The sequence below is a fragment of the Anomaloglossus baeobatrachus genome, chromosome 3, assembly GCF_048569485.1.
Source record: "Anomaloglossus baeobatrachus isolate aAnoBae1 chromosome 3, aAnoBae1.hap1, whole genome shotgun sequence".
Lineage (NCBI taxonomy): Eukaryota > Metazoa > Chordata > Amphibia > Anura > Aromobatidae > Anomaloglossus > Anomaloglossus baeobatrachus.
Genome location: NC_134355.1, coordinates 170,948,672 through 170,963,976, shown reverse-complemented (window position 1 = coordinate 170,963,976; position 15,305 = coordinate 170,948,672). Strand labels below are relative to the sequence as shown.

At 40.9% G+C, this 15,305-nt stretch overlaps 1 protein-coding gene across 2 annotated transcripts in view; it reads left to right on the top strand.

Moving 5' to 3' along the window:
* Nucleotides 1-15,305, top strand: part of SLC22A2 (solute carrier family 22 member 2) — a 148,735-nt gene that overhangs the window by 23,721 nt on the left and 109,709 nt on the right. For both annotated transcript variants that reach the window (XM_075338171.1, XM_075338170.1), the window contains exons 2-4: nt 626-729; nt 5,502-5,656; nt 6,840-7,008. In XM_075338171.1, the coding sequence (XP_075194286.1) occupies nt 626-729; nt 5,502-5,656; nt 6,840-7,008 (428 nt within the window). The remainder of the gene's footprint in view (nt 1-625; nt 730-5,501; nt 5,657-6,839; nt 7,009-15,305) is intronic.

The window sequence follows — 15,305 nt, the reverse complement described above, 5'->3', positions numbered from 1 at the left end:
TACAACGCTATGGGTCTCGGAAAATGGCGACAAAAGTGCAATTTTTTTGGTCAAATGTCTGAACTTTTTGCCACCACAGAGTTAAAATGTAAACTATTTATGTTTAGTATCTTCTAACTCGTAATGACCTGGGGAATCATATTTCAGGGTCAGATTTACCATATAGTGAACATGGTAGAAAAAACTCCCCAAAACAATCGTGTAATTGCACTTTTTTGCAATTTCACTGCACTTGGAATTTTTTCCCCGTCTTCCAGTACAGTATGGGGCAGAATGAATGGTGTCATTCAGAAGTGAAACTTGTCCCGGAAAAAACAAGTCCTTATATGGCTGTATTGACAGAAAAATAAGAAAAGGTTATGGTTCTTGGAAGTAGGGGAGGAAAAAACGAAAAACAGAAAATGGCCCGGGGGTGAAGGGGTTAAAGATGTCATTGCAGCAGAAGGTAGAGATCAGAGTGTCGGTGGGAAACTGTATGGGAATGGTAAAGTTAATCTTCTAATATCATTTTGACCTTTTAAGAAATCAAATAGAACAACCCCTTCACGCATTTGGGAAAATTAGTACAACTGTATATACCATAATTACAGAGATTTCAAATAACGACAATAATCATTTCTTTCAGTTTAATCTTGTATGTGATGATGCTTGGAAGCTGGATCTGTTTCAATCATTTGTGAACCTTGGATTCTTTCTTGGATCTATATTTATTGGATACATTGCAGACAGGTAGTGTACTAGTATTATATGTTTAATTGTGCAATTAATTTATTTATTATACAGTATTTTCTGTTTTTATAACACAAGCCTATTTATCAAGCTAAATGGGCCATTATTCTAGTGCAATTTGCTTTAAAAACTGTCCTTAATGACTTCTGTCATGTTTATTATGCATTGAAGACACTTTCTGTACCTTATCTGACAATGCGGCATGGCCCCATTGAAAGTGGGAAACTACGGTCCAAAAAATGTGTAACTCCCTGCCACAAGTGAGCCAAGAATTACGTCGCATAAACAGACTAAACAGTATTCAAATTTGACAGATTATTCAAACAAGATGATCCACTTTCAAAAATTTGATTTAAATGTGCCATTCCAATTATTTACACATGAATAAGAGATTGTGTTTTTCACCTTCTGTGTATTCTCTGTATGGTGTAATTTCTGTTGTTCTACTTTCCATATAGTAGTCTTTCTTTAAATGTCCCTTTTTCTTACATCTGAAACATTCTCTTGTCTCTTTATTATAGGGTCTCTTTGATTCTGTAGCTTTAAGAGCATTTACACCATCTTTTTCAATCATTTGTTTGCTCCTTCCTTCTTTGATATTCATCTATGAGTCCGGTCTTCACAAACTCTAATGTAATGTCTGTTTCAGATCTTGATCTTTATTGTTTATTGCATATTTATTGTGTGTTTTTTGGATTTTTTTAAGAATGATAGAATAAAGTTGATTATTTTAAGGGTTACTATATGTTTTTGTCCCATATCTCTGTAGTAAGCTCGGTTCTGCTCCATTATCTCTGTAGTAAGATCAGTTCTGCTTCCATATCTATGTAGTAAGCTCGGTTCTGCACCCTTATCTCTGTAGTAAGCTCAGTTCTGCACCCTTATATCTGCAGTAAGCTCGGTTGTGTTCCCATATCTCTGTAGTAAGCTCCTTGCAGTTCCCATATCTATGTAGTCATCTTGGTTCTGTTGCAGTACCTATGTAAGCAGTAAGCCTTGTTTTGCTCCAATATATATGTACCGGTCTGTTCATCAAACCTGTTACCACTGCTGCTAAACAGACCAAAGGTTGGCAGCCGCAACTTGAGGGCCACTGTCTTATGATTGCCCCCCCCAGGCTAAAATGTGCCAGCCAGCCCCTGGGGAGAGATGATACTGACTACTGGGGGGGGAGACAAGATGATGATTATCTCCTCTCCTCCTCCCCCCAGCAGTCATGTCCTCTGTAGTAATGTGCCCTCTTGTCTCCTTTAGTAATGTGCCCATCCTTGTCCTCTGTAGTAATGTGTCCATCTTGTCCTTATCCTGTAGTAATGTACCCATCCTTGTCCCTATCCTTTAGTAATGTGCCCCATCCATGTCCACATCCTGTAGTAATGTGCCCATCCTTGTCCTCTGTAGTAATGTGCCCATCTTGTTACATCGGTGTCCTCCGTCCTGCTTCTTGCGGCACGCATGCCCCCTGACGATAGCGGCCATATGCCAGGGGCCACAGCCATCTGCGCTTTACTTCACATATTTATTTCCGCCACCGCCGCACACAGGAACTCTCTGCAGAGCTTCACCAATGGCAGCCGCTGGCCGATCAGAGGCCAGCAGGTGATGTCATACAGATGGCTGCAGCCCCCGGCATAAGGCCACGATCATCAGGGAGCCTGCGGGCCAGAAGAAGCTCAGGGGCCACATGCGACCCGTAAGGCAAGACGCGTGTTTGAGAGCCTTGGGTTAGAGAGAGGCATGTTACATACTGCATGGTACATAAGCATGCCTCACTCACGAACCTGATCAAATTCATCTTTCCCCTGAGGAAGCCACACATGTAGTGGCGATACGCGTGGGGTCTTTCACACTGTTTGCCTCCTCCTCGTACCCCTCTCTCCCCTCCCTCCCCTTGGTATACCTGCCATCACACCTGGTGTGAGTATGGGCCTGACTCCTCTCCCACTACTTAGGCTGCCACTGTCCCTGTTTCTGTACCCCGAATTGCCCGGACAAATTTAGTCATTTGCATTAACCATTTAGGGCTGGGGGGGCACAGAATTTATACCTATTTTTGTCATACAGCATGTTGATTGAATATTCTGACATGGATGATGTGACCCTGCTCCTAAACATATATGTTTGATTAATTTTGTGGGAATGTCCGGTATTAACATCTTTGTATTAACTAGTTGGTTCATTACCAGCATATTGACTGAACATTCCGATATAGATGGTGTGACCCTGCTCCTAAATATATTTGTTTGATTAACCCTGTGGGAATATTAGATAACAACATCTTTGCACTAAATAGTTGGTACCTTATTGTAACGCCTGCCTGGATCCACAGACTCAGATGGGATGTAATGGACAGGCTAGAGGGAAGCCACTCACCAAGCAGGACCCCTAGAACCCTGAAACCCTTTAACCCCTATACAGGAATTTGGAATTACCCAGGGCCCCGGAGATCACTACCTGTGGAAGGCTACAGTCCAAGAGAGTAGTCGTCAGGCAGGGTCAAACCAGGAATTGAAAAACAGGGACAGAATCGGCAGGCAAGGACGTAAACAGAACACAAAACAGAGGTCAAATCCGGATCGGGCAGCGAGGTACAAAACAGCAGGCAGGAGGGTAGTCAGGAAACAAGCAGAAGTCAGCACACAGGAATCACTAAACAGAACAGGGCGGACCAGGAGCCAGGAAATCAGAACTATCTCTGGCAGAGGTCAGTAGACAGGAGGGGCATTAAAAAGGGTGTGGTGTCCTCCCATAGGCTGTAGCTGAATGATGGTACGTCAGCTGGGAGACACCCGCCACCTACAGTCAGCCAGTGGCACTGCAGATCCCAGGAAACCCAGACCAGTGGATGAGCAGAGCCTGCGTCCACCGGCGCCGCTGGCATCGACTCCTCTCCCATCACCAGCACTATCCACGGCGTCGCCTGGCGATCGAAGTAGAAGTCGATGGAGCGGACTCCGGTGGTGACGTAACACTTATCTTATGCTTCTAGGAGTGTCATTCAAGCCTAATCTATTCCTCATATCTGTATGAGTAACATATTAGCTTTATGGAAATGAGACACGTGTGTATCTGAGCACATTCCTATATAATATTACATGCTCGATATTGTATATTAACTGTTGATACCCTCATTTATCTGATTTGGTTTATCTCCTTATGTAACCTGATATTGTATATCAACTGGTCATACCTATAATTGTTTACATTAGTCCAAGGGAAGGACAATTTTGTACTTGTACTTATAAGTGTGAGGTACTCTATATTGTTGTAATACCCTAGTGGAGGCTGGTGGGTTGGGGATTTATGCCTCTCTGGCTTTTTAATTGGTTTTAAAGTTGTCTGTTTGTGTGCTCCTGCTGCTCCTTGAGCCAGGACTTGTCCACATTGTTATTTCAATAAAGCTTGTAACTTTTTCAAAATTGTTTGGTGAGCCCTGTATGGTATACCTCTTTTTCTTTACAAACGTTTCCAATTTGTATACCAGGAGATCCCAACGGGTGGTGCCCTTCTCATATTGATAATTGATCAAAGGTACAGAACACAATTTTCTGGCAGCCGCATCCAGATCTGTAAGACAACCACGGCCGCCGGAGATTTAACTAGAACTGCATGTGCGGCCTCCCAGGCCGGTCATTTCAGAACAGTTTAGCTGCACATGCAGTTCTAGTTAAATCAACGGCAGCCGTGGCTTGTCTTATAGATCGGGATGCGGCCGCCTGCCCCTGCTGCACGTATCAGCAAAAATGGCTCGGCGTGTCACCACTGACATGCATGTCAAAGGTTAGCCACAACTGGTCTAGTCTATCTTTGCATTATCTAAGAATTAGTTTGTGTTGATAAATAAGCCCCAATGTGTATTATTTCATTATCTTTGTATAAAAACAGCGAAAACTCATAGGTCCAAATTCATGTTGCGTGTATTTTGATTGCAATTCTTTATGATGGGTGTGCAGGAATAAGATTTACCTAATTCAGTAAGAGGTGAATGCCACTTAAAGGGAATCTGCCACCAGTTTTTGCTACTTCATGCAGCATAGAGACAGAGACCCTGATTCCAGTGATGTGTCACTTACCTAGCTGCTATTTTATCTGCTGCAGATCTAGCAGCTATCTGACTGTAGAGCTCTGCATAACCCCACCCACACCACTGTTTGGCAACTTTCTGCCCATGTACAGTGTACACAGTGAAAGTTGTCAATCAGTGGTATGGGCGGGGTTAAACAGAACTTGTAAATATGTTTGACTACCAGATAGCAGGTTTCTAGTCTTCTAATGATAATCTCCTACCGATAAATCAATAATTTTATCAAAACTACAGAAAGCAGCCTAGTAAGTGATACCACTAAATTCAGGGTCTCTAGCTCTACATTATACTGCTCACATGGCAAAAACGGTGACAGATTCCCTTTAATGAATTTGGCACATTATCACAGGTATATACCTCGCTAAAAATGAAATGAAAGATTGGAGTAATATTTCTGACATAAGATATGTTGTAACTTTTAATGAATTTGTGGGGTGGGTGTTTAAAAAGCCGTATCCTGCCCCAGCTCCTCCCAAGCTCTGCCCAGTTTTGCAAAGCTTGCTGAAATTGGCATGAAAACACATTTTTTTGCAACAACTTCATGATTTGGGGCCATAGAGTTTACATTATTTTGTTCTTTGAATATAAATACAGAATGAAATTCTGGTAGAACTAAGTATTTTTAGGAAGATATAAACCATAAAATTAATAATTAAAATTATATTTCATTTTATTTTTTATTTTTTAGATTTGGTCGTAAACCATGTCTATTTATATCACTATTCATCTCTGCGATATTTGGGGTCCTAGTGGCATTTGCTCCTACATATCCATGGCTGGTTACATTTCGCTTCATTCAAGGTTTAGTTAGTAAAGGCACTTGGCTGTCTGCATATGTTCTAGGTAAGTTGAAGCTTGAAAGTCGAATGAATGACACTGGTTATTTTACTACACAACCCTAATCACAGCACTTTCCCTTCTGTTGCTGCAATTTATTTTGACATCTATATATGTATACAGTAGGTGTGGAATTCCACACATGTATGTGTACAGTGGGCAAACAGTAAATATTTAAGTTCAAGTGAAAATGAAATTTTGGTATAGGCTGTAATTTAGTAATTACCGTAGTAAAGACTCAAATATTATCTGTGAAACCGACAACTTTATAATTACTTATAACTCTGGACAGTTGCGTCGGATGCGACGGGTGAGCCTCCAGGCATTATTCTTAGTACATGTCCTGAATGTTATCTGCTCTATGCACTTTACATGTTCTTGTACTTTTTAGGATGTACAATCATTGTTGGCACCTTAAACCCTATTTATACCCCTCTACATTTAATTTTGGAGTATCTGTGTAACTATGTAATATGCCTTTTCTTATATACCAATCTTCCTTGATCATTGTTATTCACTATCACTTTTTATCTTCTCATTTGTCATGTATAAAGAATTTTTCTTTGTGTTTTATCTTACAAGTAGTCTCTAATATTTTTGGATTATATTTGTTGCTCACCCACCATTTTTATTATTATTATTATTATTAATATTATTTATTTATAGAGCACCATTGATTCCATGCTGCTGTACATGACAAGGGGTTACATATAGAATACATATCCAAGTTACAATAGACAGACTAGTACAGAGGGAAGAGGGCCCTGCCCTTGCAGGCTTACATTCTAAAGGATTTTGGGGAGGAGACAGTAGGTGGGGTGGGGGGGGTCGGGCGGCAGCTCCGCATGGTGGTCGGGCGGCAGCTCCGCACGGTGGTGAAGCAGTGAGGTCATCGAAGGTCATCTGTGTATGCATCACTGCTATGTCGGATTTTTGCTTTCCCATTCTTCCCCTTTTTAATATAAATACAATTAATTAAGATTTACATTATTTATTCTGAATTGACTGATTTCGTAATTTTTTTCCCCAGCACATATTTTTCTCTTTTTGTTCTATAAACTCTCTATAGGAGGACACATTAGAAAGTTTAAATGCTTTATATTCAAGAAGAACAATTGACATAATTCCAGTGAATAATCTGTCCCATGCATAATTCTACAAATTTAACAATGTTTTGCAACTATTTTAGTTGCAGAATTTGTTGGCCTAGACCACAGAAGAACGGTAGGAATTGTGTACCAAGTAGCATTCACTGTTGGACTTCTTGCACTTGCTGGAATGGCTTACGTCATTACTAACTGGAGATGGTTACAACTGGCTGTCACTTTGCCAAACTTTCTGTTTTTAACATATTATTGGTAAGTTCTTGCACAGTACTTAAAAAACTAATGTCATTAGCATTGGTGGTCATTTATGTTCATATACATTTTTATAATTATTTGTTTTAATTCCTTCACATTAGTAGGTTATATTTTGACCAACAGAGTTAATACATGAAAATATCAATAAGTTCTCAGCATTGAGCAGTTAAGTGATTTAATACATTTTAGGGTCCATTCAGATTTGCGAATATAAAATTGCTGCGATTCTCAGCCAGAAAAGTTGGTGAGTATCATGCGTATGTTATTCAGTAAGTACGTCATGGGAGTGCTATGCGATTGTACAATTTTTTTTCTCTCCAACCATCCATATAATATGTGTATGACATGCATATGCAATCTGTTTGAAATATGTTTTTAACATAATCTTTTACATACTTACTGTATGTAAACTTAAAAAATAATAAAGCAATCATATATAAAAGATAAATGATAGAAAGACATTAGATATATAATAGATGGATAATAACTAGCTATATAGAAAACTAGATAGAATATATGATAGATATGATACAGGTACAAAACTTCCCAGATATATAAGTGCCAGAATTCACGCATCTAATGTAATACGCCACTTCTGTGGTGGCTGAGGGCTGGTATTTTTAGGCTGGGAAGAGACCAATAACTATGGACCTTCTCTGCCTGATAATATCAGTCTGCAGCTGTCTGCTTTACCTTTCCTAGTTATCAAAATTAGGGGTGACGCCACACAGTTGTTTTTAATTTATTATTAAGTTAATCAAGCTAAAACACTAGTGATGAATGAGCATGCTTGCCACTACTTAATACTCAATCGAGCATCGTGATGCTCGGGTCTGCTCGTTACTCTATCACGTATTGCGGGTGCTCGTGTGCCATACTCAAGTCCCCACCCCATATGTTCTGTGGCTGTTAGACAGCGAATCAACATGCGGGTATTGCCTGTCATACATGTTAATGCCGTAGCCTTGTTGATTACTGTGATTGGCTGGCCGCATCGTGTCATCGAGTCTTATATGAGATTTGGTGATGTGATGCTAGGTACACTCTCCTCTAGAAGCAGTTCAGGGAATGTTGATCTAGGATGCAGAGTTTGGATTAGATCAGGTTTTGTACACTTGCACCCTTAGTACCATTCATGTGGCACTAAAGGGTGTTTTTAACCTTGTTTAACCTAATAAATAAATAATTAAAAAAACAACATGGGGTCCCCCTATTTTTTGATAACCGTCAAAGATAAATAAGACTCCTGCTGGCTGGTATTATCAGGCTATGATAGTAATCTATGGTTATTGGGCTCTTCCCAGACTAAATATACCAGCCAGCAGCTCCCCCAGATGTGGCGCATCAAATTAGATGCGCTAATTCTAGCACTTCTCCTTGGATTTTCTCAATTGCCCTGGTGTGGTGGCAATCGGGATAATGGTTTATGGGTTGATGTCAGCTGTGTAGTGTCAGCTGGCATCACGCCCTGGTGTTAGTAATTTAGAGACATCTATCAGACATACCCATTACTAACCCAGTAAGTAAAAAAAAACACACAAAAATATTTTATTTTAAAATACACTCCCAAACTCTTGCCTTGGTTCACCAATTTATTAAAGAAAAAAAAGCTATGCAGCTCCGAAATAGTACACCAAATCCAATGAAGTCCACAAATAGGAATTTGAAAGACATAAAAGGAGAGAGATAAAGAAATAAAAACAAGAGACTGTCTCTCAATCACCAATTTATTTAAAAAAAATCCCCGCAGCACCGATGTAGTCCATGGCATTCCCACGATGTCCCCCAAATCAGTGATGAGCGGTGATGATGTCATTAACGTTAATGCTCATCACTGCTGTCACTGTTTCACACATAGGGCAGCATGGGTCCCTGAATATCTGATGCATAGTGATGTCACTGAAGTACTGACATAATCAAAAGTGAGAAATTTCGGGTCTCGCCCTGCCCTGTATGTGACTGAGCAAGAGCGGTGCAGAGCGTTAATGTTACTGATATCATCACCACTTTTCACAGTCGCTGGTTATTGCAGAGCGCAGTCTGACCAGGAGTGACCTATGAAGTGTCATTCTCAGAATGAGGCTCCATAGGTTGTGCTACAGAATTGGTGGACATCGTGGGATCTCCAAGCACTATGTTGGAGATGCGGGGATTTTTTAAAAATAATAAATTGGTGTGCGAGGGACAGACTTTAACTCTCTCTTTTTAAGTCTTTCAGGCTTCTATATGTGGACTACGTTGGATTCAATGGACTGCTTTGGATCATCATGGCTAAATAAATTGATGATCCAAGGCAAGAGTCTGGGGGTATTTGTTAAAATAAGATATTTGTGTGTGTCTATTTTACTTTTAACGTATTGGCTTAATAATGGGGGTGTCTGATAGACAATTCTCCATTACTAACAGCAAGGCTTGATGTCATCTGACACTACACAGCTGACATCAACTCATTACCAACCATTACCTCGATTGTCAAAGCATCATACCAGTCGCAAGAGATTGAGGTGAAGAGCTAGAATTAGAGCATCTTATGTGATGCACCACTCTTTAGCTGCTGTGGGCTGGTATTTTTAGGCTAGGAAGATCCCAATAACCTTCTCAGCATGATAATATCAGCCGGTAGTCGTCTGATTTACTTTGGCTGGCTATCAAAAATGGGGGGACCCCACATTGTTTTTTTAAATTATTTATTTATTATTACGGTAAACAAGGCTAAAAACTCCATTTGGTGCCACATGAATGACACTAAAGGGTGCAAGTGTACCATATGTAGGGGGCTGGAGTTTGCTTAGTTCAACTTGCTGTCTTTGCCTTTCAACCAATATATTGACTGAAAAATCTATGGAGTAAAAAGTATGCAAGAAAGCATAAAAACCCCACAAGTGAGTGGAGGTGTAGGATTCATGAATAAATTCAGCTGCAGGAAAGCCTGAACAAACATTGATCATGTGTACATACCCTAAAACATGCAAAACTGAAGATAAAATGGATTTTACAGGAGAAAATGTTAGGACACATTCTTTTCCGTATAATGACTTGTATGTAAGGAAAAATTAAAAAGAGAAAAAATATTGCCTAGTCCACCCCTTAAAGGTATAAGCACATAATTTGTTTGTTTCATGCAGCTGAATTTCTGCGTAAATCCCGCAACTCCACTCACTTTTTTATGCATATTAGCTGCATGGGTTTTTCCACGTTTTTGATGCAGGCATTTTTGTCTCAATAAAGTTGGTTGAAAGACAATAACCAGAAGAAACAGGAAGTTGATCAAAGCAAAGTAATGTGCCGCCCCCTACATTTCGTATACTTGCACCATTTACTGCCTTTCATGTGGCACTAAAGGGTGTTTTTAGCCTTGTTTAAACTAATAAACAAATAAATAAATTTAAAAATGACATGAGGTCCCCCCTCTTTTTGATAACCAGCCAATGTAAAGCAGACAGCTGGGGCCTGATATCAGGCTGGCAAGGTCTAAAATAAAATAAATTTAATAATACCCCAACACCATGACTACATGATACCCATAATACCGTCACATAATATCATCACAGAATAATAGGATCATTCAGATCATTAAAGGTGTTGTACATCCCGGAGTAGGTTCCCAGTAAGAAGAAGCGCAATGTGATGAATCCTAACATAGTATTACAATCAGCACTGCTTTCTGGTACCAGCAATCATTACATCACTGTATGCAAGTGTGCAGACTAGAGGCTCAGACGCTTTGCTCAATTCATGTTGCATACTTGGAAACACGTGACGACTGGCCTGCAAATCCAAATCATAACAGTGTGTACCATAAAATTACTGTGTGGGAGTATATCCCTTTTAACAAACGTGACTGTGCCAAGATCAATATTAGCATCAATATATTAGACTATGTGCGCAAATTGTGTTTTTTTTCTGCGTTTTGGCTGCGTTTAAAACTGCAGCGTGTTATTGTCAAAATGCATGCGTTGTGCTTCCCCAGCAAAGTCTATGAGAAAACCGCAAATTCCATGCGCACGTTGCTTTTTTAAATGCAGCGTTTTGGATGCCAAATATTTGACAAAATCGATGCGTTTAAAAAAGCAGCATTTCACTTCTTTTGTGCGTCTTGGTTTCATTTTCCTCCCATTGAAATCAATGAGGTGTGTTAAAACGCAACCAAAATGTTTAGCTGTGCGCTTGCACTGCATTTTTGTTGCATTCTGCATGCTTTTTTGACAAACAAAACCCAGGTCTTTCGGTCTATCTCTGTCGATGTTGGTTTCTCTCTCTCTGTCAGTCGGTCTCTCTCTCTATGTCGGTTAGTCTCTCCCTCTCTCTTTCATACTCCCCGATCACCAGCGCAGCGCTGCACAACTGTCACAAAGCTCCGGCAGCTTCTCCAGGTTTTGAAAATGCCGGCCACTCATTATTCCATCTCATATTCACTGCTTCCCCCGCCCACCGGTGCCTATAATTGGTTGCATTCAGACGAGCCCCCACGCTGAGTGACAGTTGTCTCACTACAACCAATCACAGCCGCTGGTGGATGGGTCTATATTGTTCAGTAAAATAAATAAATAAATAATTTAAAAAAAAATGATGTGAGGTCCACCCAAATACCAGCCCAGGTAAAGCCACACTGCTCAAGGCTGGTATTCTCAGGATGGGGAGCCTCACATTATGGGGAGCCCCCCAGCCTAAAAGTATCAGCCAGCAGCTGCCCGGAATTGCCGCATCCATTAGATGCGACAGTCCTGGGACTCTACCCTCTCATCCCGAATTGCCCTGGTGCAGTGGCAATCGGGCTAACAAGAAGTTAATGGCAGCCCATAGCTGCTACGAAGTCCTAGGTTAATCATGGCAGGCGTCTATGAGACACCCCCCATGATTAACCTGTAAGTTAAAGGATTTTTGGGATGTATGTGTTTATTTTCCTTATTTGGAATAAAAGACAAAAAAAGCACCCTCCTTCACAACTTTATTAATCCCCAAACAGCTCTCCAGGTCCGTCGTAATCCACATGAGGTCCCACGATGCGTCCAGCTCTGCTACATCGGAAGCTAACAGGAGCGGCCACAGACCACGACCGCTCTCTGTCAGCTCCACGCAGCAACTGAAGTGAGTCACGCTATCAGCGATGACGTCACTCAGGTTACCCGCGGCCACCGCTGGATCCTTCAACTGCAACAGCAAGTCGCCTGAGTGACTGAAGTGCGCGATCAGCGGTGCCCTCACTCAGGTGATTTGCGGTCTCGGGTGGAAGACTTTAGCTGGCCGCGGGTAACCTAAGTAACAGCACCGTTGATTGCGCAGCTCCCTTCAGTCACTCAGGGGATTCCTTCACCAGTGACCACAAATCAGGCCGCGGCAATCAGACAGAGCCCGTGATGACAATGAAGCTGGGTGAAGTTCATCAGAGTTCATTCTGATTGCGCGGCTCTGTCTCACAGCCAGCCATGCTCTATGGGGTTGTAGCAGAGCCGAGTGGGACTGCACTGTCAAAAATACATCCAAAATGCATGCGTTTTTGGATGCATTTTTTTTGTCAAATGCAGTGTTTACAGTTGTCCAGGCTGCCAGAGGGTGAATTTTTTTCTGCACTTCACAGAACACATCGTGCGCACATACCCTTAGAGAAATAATATTACCAGCATGTATAGTAGTAATAACCATACTGATTAATCAAAACCTCTAGGGCTGATATTAACACCATACCATGACTGTATAATGATAATATCAGTTCTACACCAGTGCTCTGCAGACCATATATTTGTATACTGTACTGATACTCACTGGTGACTTTTTAACTGATTATAGCCATTCATTTTACCTTTCTCATTGGCCAATTATTCCACCCATCACTTATCCCTGCAAAAGAGACATATTTAGCTTACTTATTTTCGAGTAACCTCTTCACATCCTTCCACATCCACACAAATAATAAAGTGCTATAACCAGTACACTAAACAGTAATAATGCTCGCTCTGCTTTGTACAGTAAAAATCCTCCTGTGCCTCTTTTAACCCCTTCCTGACATATGACGTACTGGTACCTTGTGGATATTTTCAGCAAATGGTTGTACTGGTAAGTCATGGCGATCGTGTTGGCACAGGAGCTATCCTGGCATGATTGCTACCTGGAGCTTGACTCAAGTGATAGCTGAACTCTGGGTCTGCCAGCTCCGGTTGCCTGTCAGACCATGCCAGGAGCATAGTCTAAAAGGCATTTTGTCAGTATAACACTGACAGGTGTAATGCATTGCAATGCAAGTGAATTGCAATGTATTATACCAGTGATCAGTGTAATAAATGTCCCATAGAGCATTAAGTAAAAAAAAGTGAAAAAATAAATACTAAAAGTAAAAATATTTTAAAATAATCACAATATAATGAACAAAAACAATTTAAAAAAATATACCAATAAATATGTATATTTATGAAAAACCATAACTAAAAAAAGTTTGGCATCGCCGTGTCCTGGACATCCTAATTTATAAATTTGTTACATAATTAACCCCTTCAGTGAGCACTGTAAAAAAATAAAAAAAGTTCAAAAATTTTTTTCATCATACTGCCCTAAAAAAGTGGAATAAAATGTGATCAAAAAGTCACATGTAAATAGGAATGGTATCACTGAAAACGTTATCTTGTCCCCCCAAAACAAGCTGTGATACAGTTCTGTGAGTGGAGAACTAACAAAAGCTATAGCTCCTAGAATAGTGCAATGCAAAAGCAATTTTTACTATAAAACTGTTATTATTGTGTGAAAGAGGCAAAAAAAATGATATAAATTTTATATTGAAGAATAAAGCTGTCTTATCGCTTTCACCAAACAGAAAAACGAAAGTGACTTTAAGGTCTGAAAAGTCTCAAATGATCACTCATACATACTGTGGAGACACGGGGCTCAGTGGGTGCTCTTGTCCGCTGGCCCAGCCGCCTTTAGAAAGACAGCGGGGCTCAGGGCTCATCCCAACTGAATGCACAACCTCCTTAACCGTGGGCGGAACACTACTCAGACAACACAGGGTGAGGGAATCACAATATTAAGACTTTATTGGATCCCCAAAATATTAACGGCACATAACACATATCCAGTAAAACACACAAATGTAACAGGCAACAGAGTCTCACCCTTCCGCTGGAGCACCAGGGATTTAGAATGTCCATGCCTCAGAGGTTCCAGGGCTATTTACTCCAATCCAGCAGCACCCCGCTTTTGGCGGGCACCCACCGAGACTGGAATAACGCCAGATTTAGGAAGCTGGCTGAGGTCTGCAAAGTCTGTACCAGGTGACTGAATTGTCCCAACCTAGGTTGCCTTCTTAAGTAGTCTCTGGTTTGAGGTCATGTAGCCAAGTGATCCTCTAGTCGGAGCCCAAGTCCCTAGACCGAGTCCACAAGGTATCCTGATCCTCTAGCCAGCTCCTAAGAGCTTAGACTGGATCATGCAAAATCCATCAACAACCTGGTGACTCCAAGAAGTCACCTTTTATAGCCATAGCCTTCCCTTAGTATATACTGTGCCCTTATCAGATTGGTTGTACAAGGTTGCTTCTCTTATTGGATGAATTTCAAGCTGCATGGATAATGTTCATTTAAATCATGTGGATAGAAAGACTGAGGATATCTGCAAGTCACAGACTAGACAATGGCTACTAAGGTAATTTACATTAGATTAACAATACACAACTACATTACAATGAATGCTCAGAGGGTCTGGTCCCAAACAATAGTTTAGCAAACATGAGTTAACACACAGAAGAAAAATATGTCTGGCTGAATTTTAAGAAACTTTAACCCATGCTAGGCATTGGGTGTCCATGTCGTCACACATACATCTGGGTGTTTCCTACAAGTGTACACTGTGTGCAGAATTATTAGGAAAATTTGCATTTTGATCGCATGATACTTTTTATACATGTTGTCCTACTCCAAGCTGTAAAGGCTTGAGAGCCAACTACCAATTAAGTAAATCAGGTGATGTGCATCTCTGTAAAGGGGTGTGGTGTGATGGAGCATTGTCCTGCATGAAAACCATATTTTTCTTGAACAATACCGACTTCTTCCTGTACCATTACTTGAAGAAGTTGTCTTCCAGAAACTGGCAGTAGGTCTGGGAGTTGAGCTTCACTCCATCCTCAACCCGAAAAGGTCCCACAAGTTCATATTTGATGATACCAGCCCATACCAGTATCCCACCTCCACCTTTCTGGTGTCTGAGTCGGAGTGGAGCTCTCTTCCCTTTACTGATCCAGCCTCTGGCCCATTCATTTGGCCCATCAAGAGTCACTCTCATTTCATCAGTCCATAAAACCTATGAAA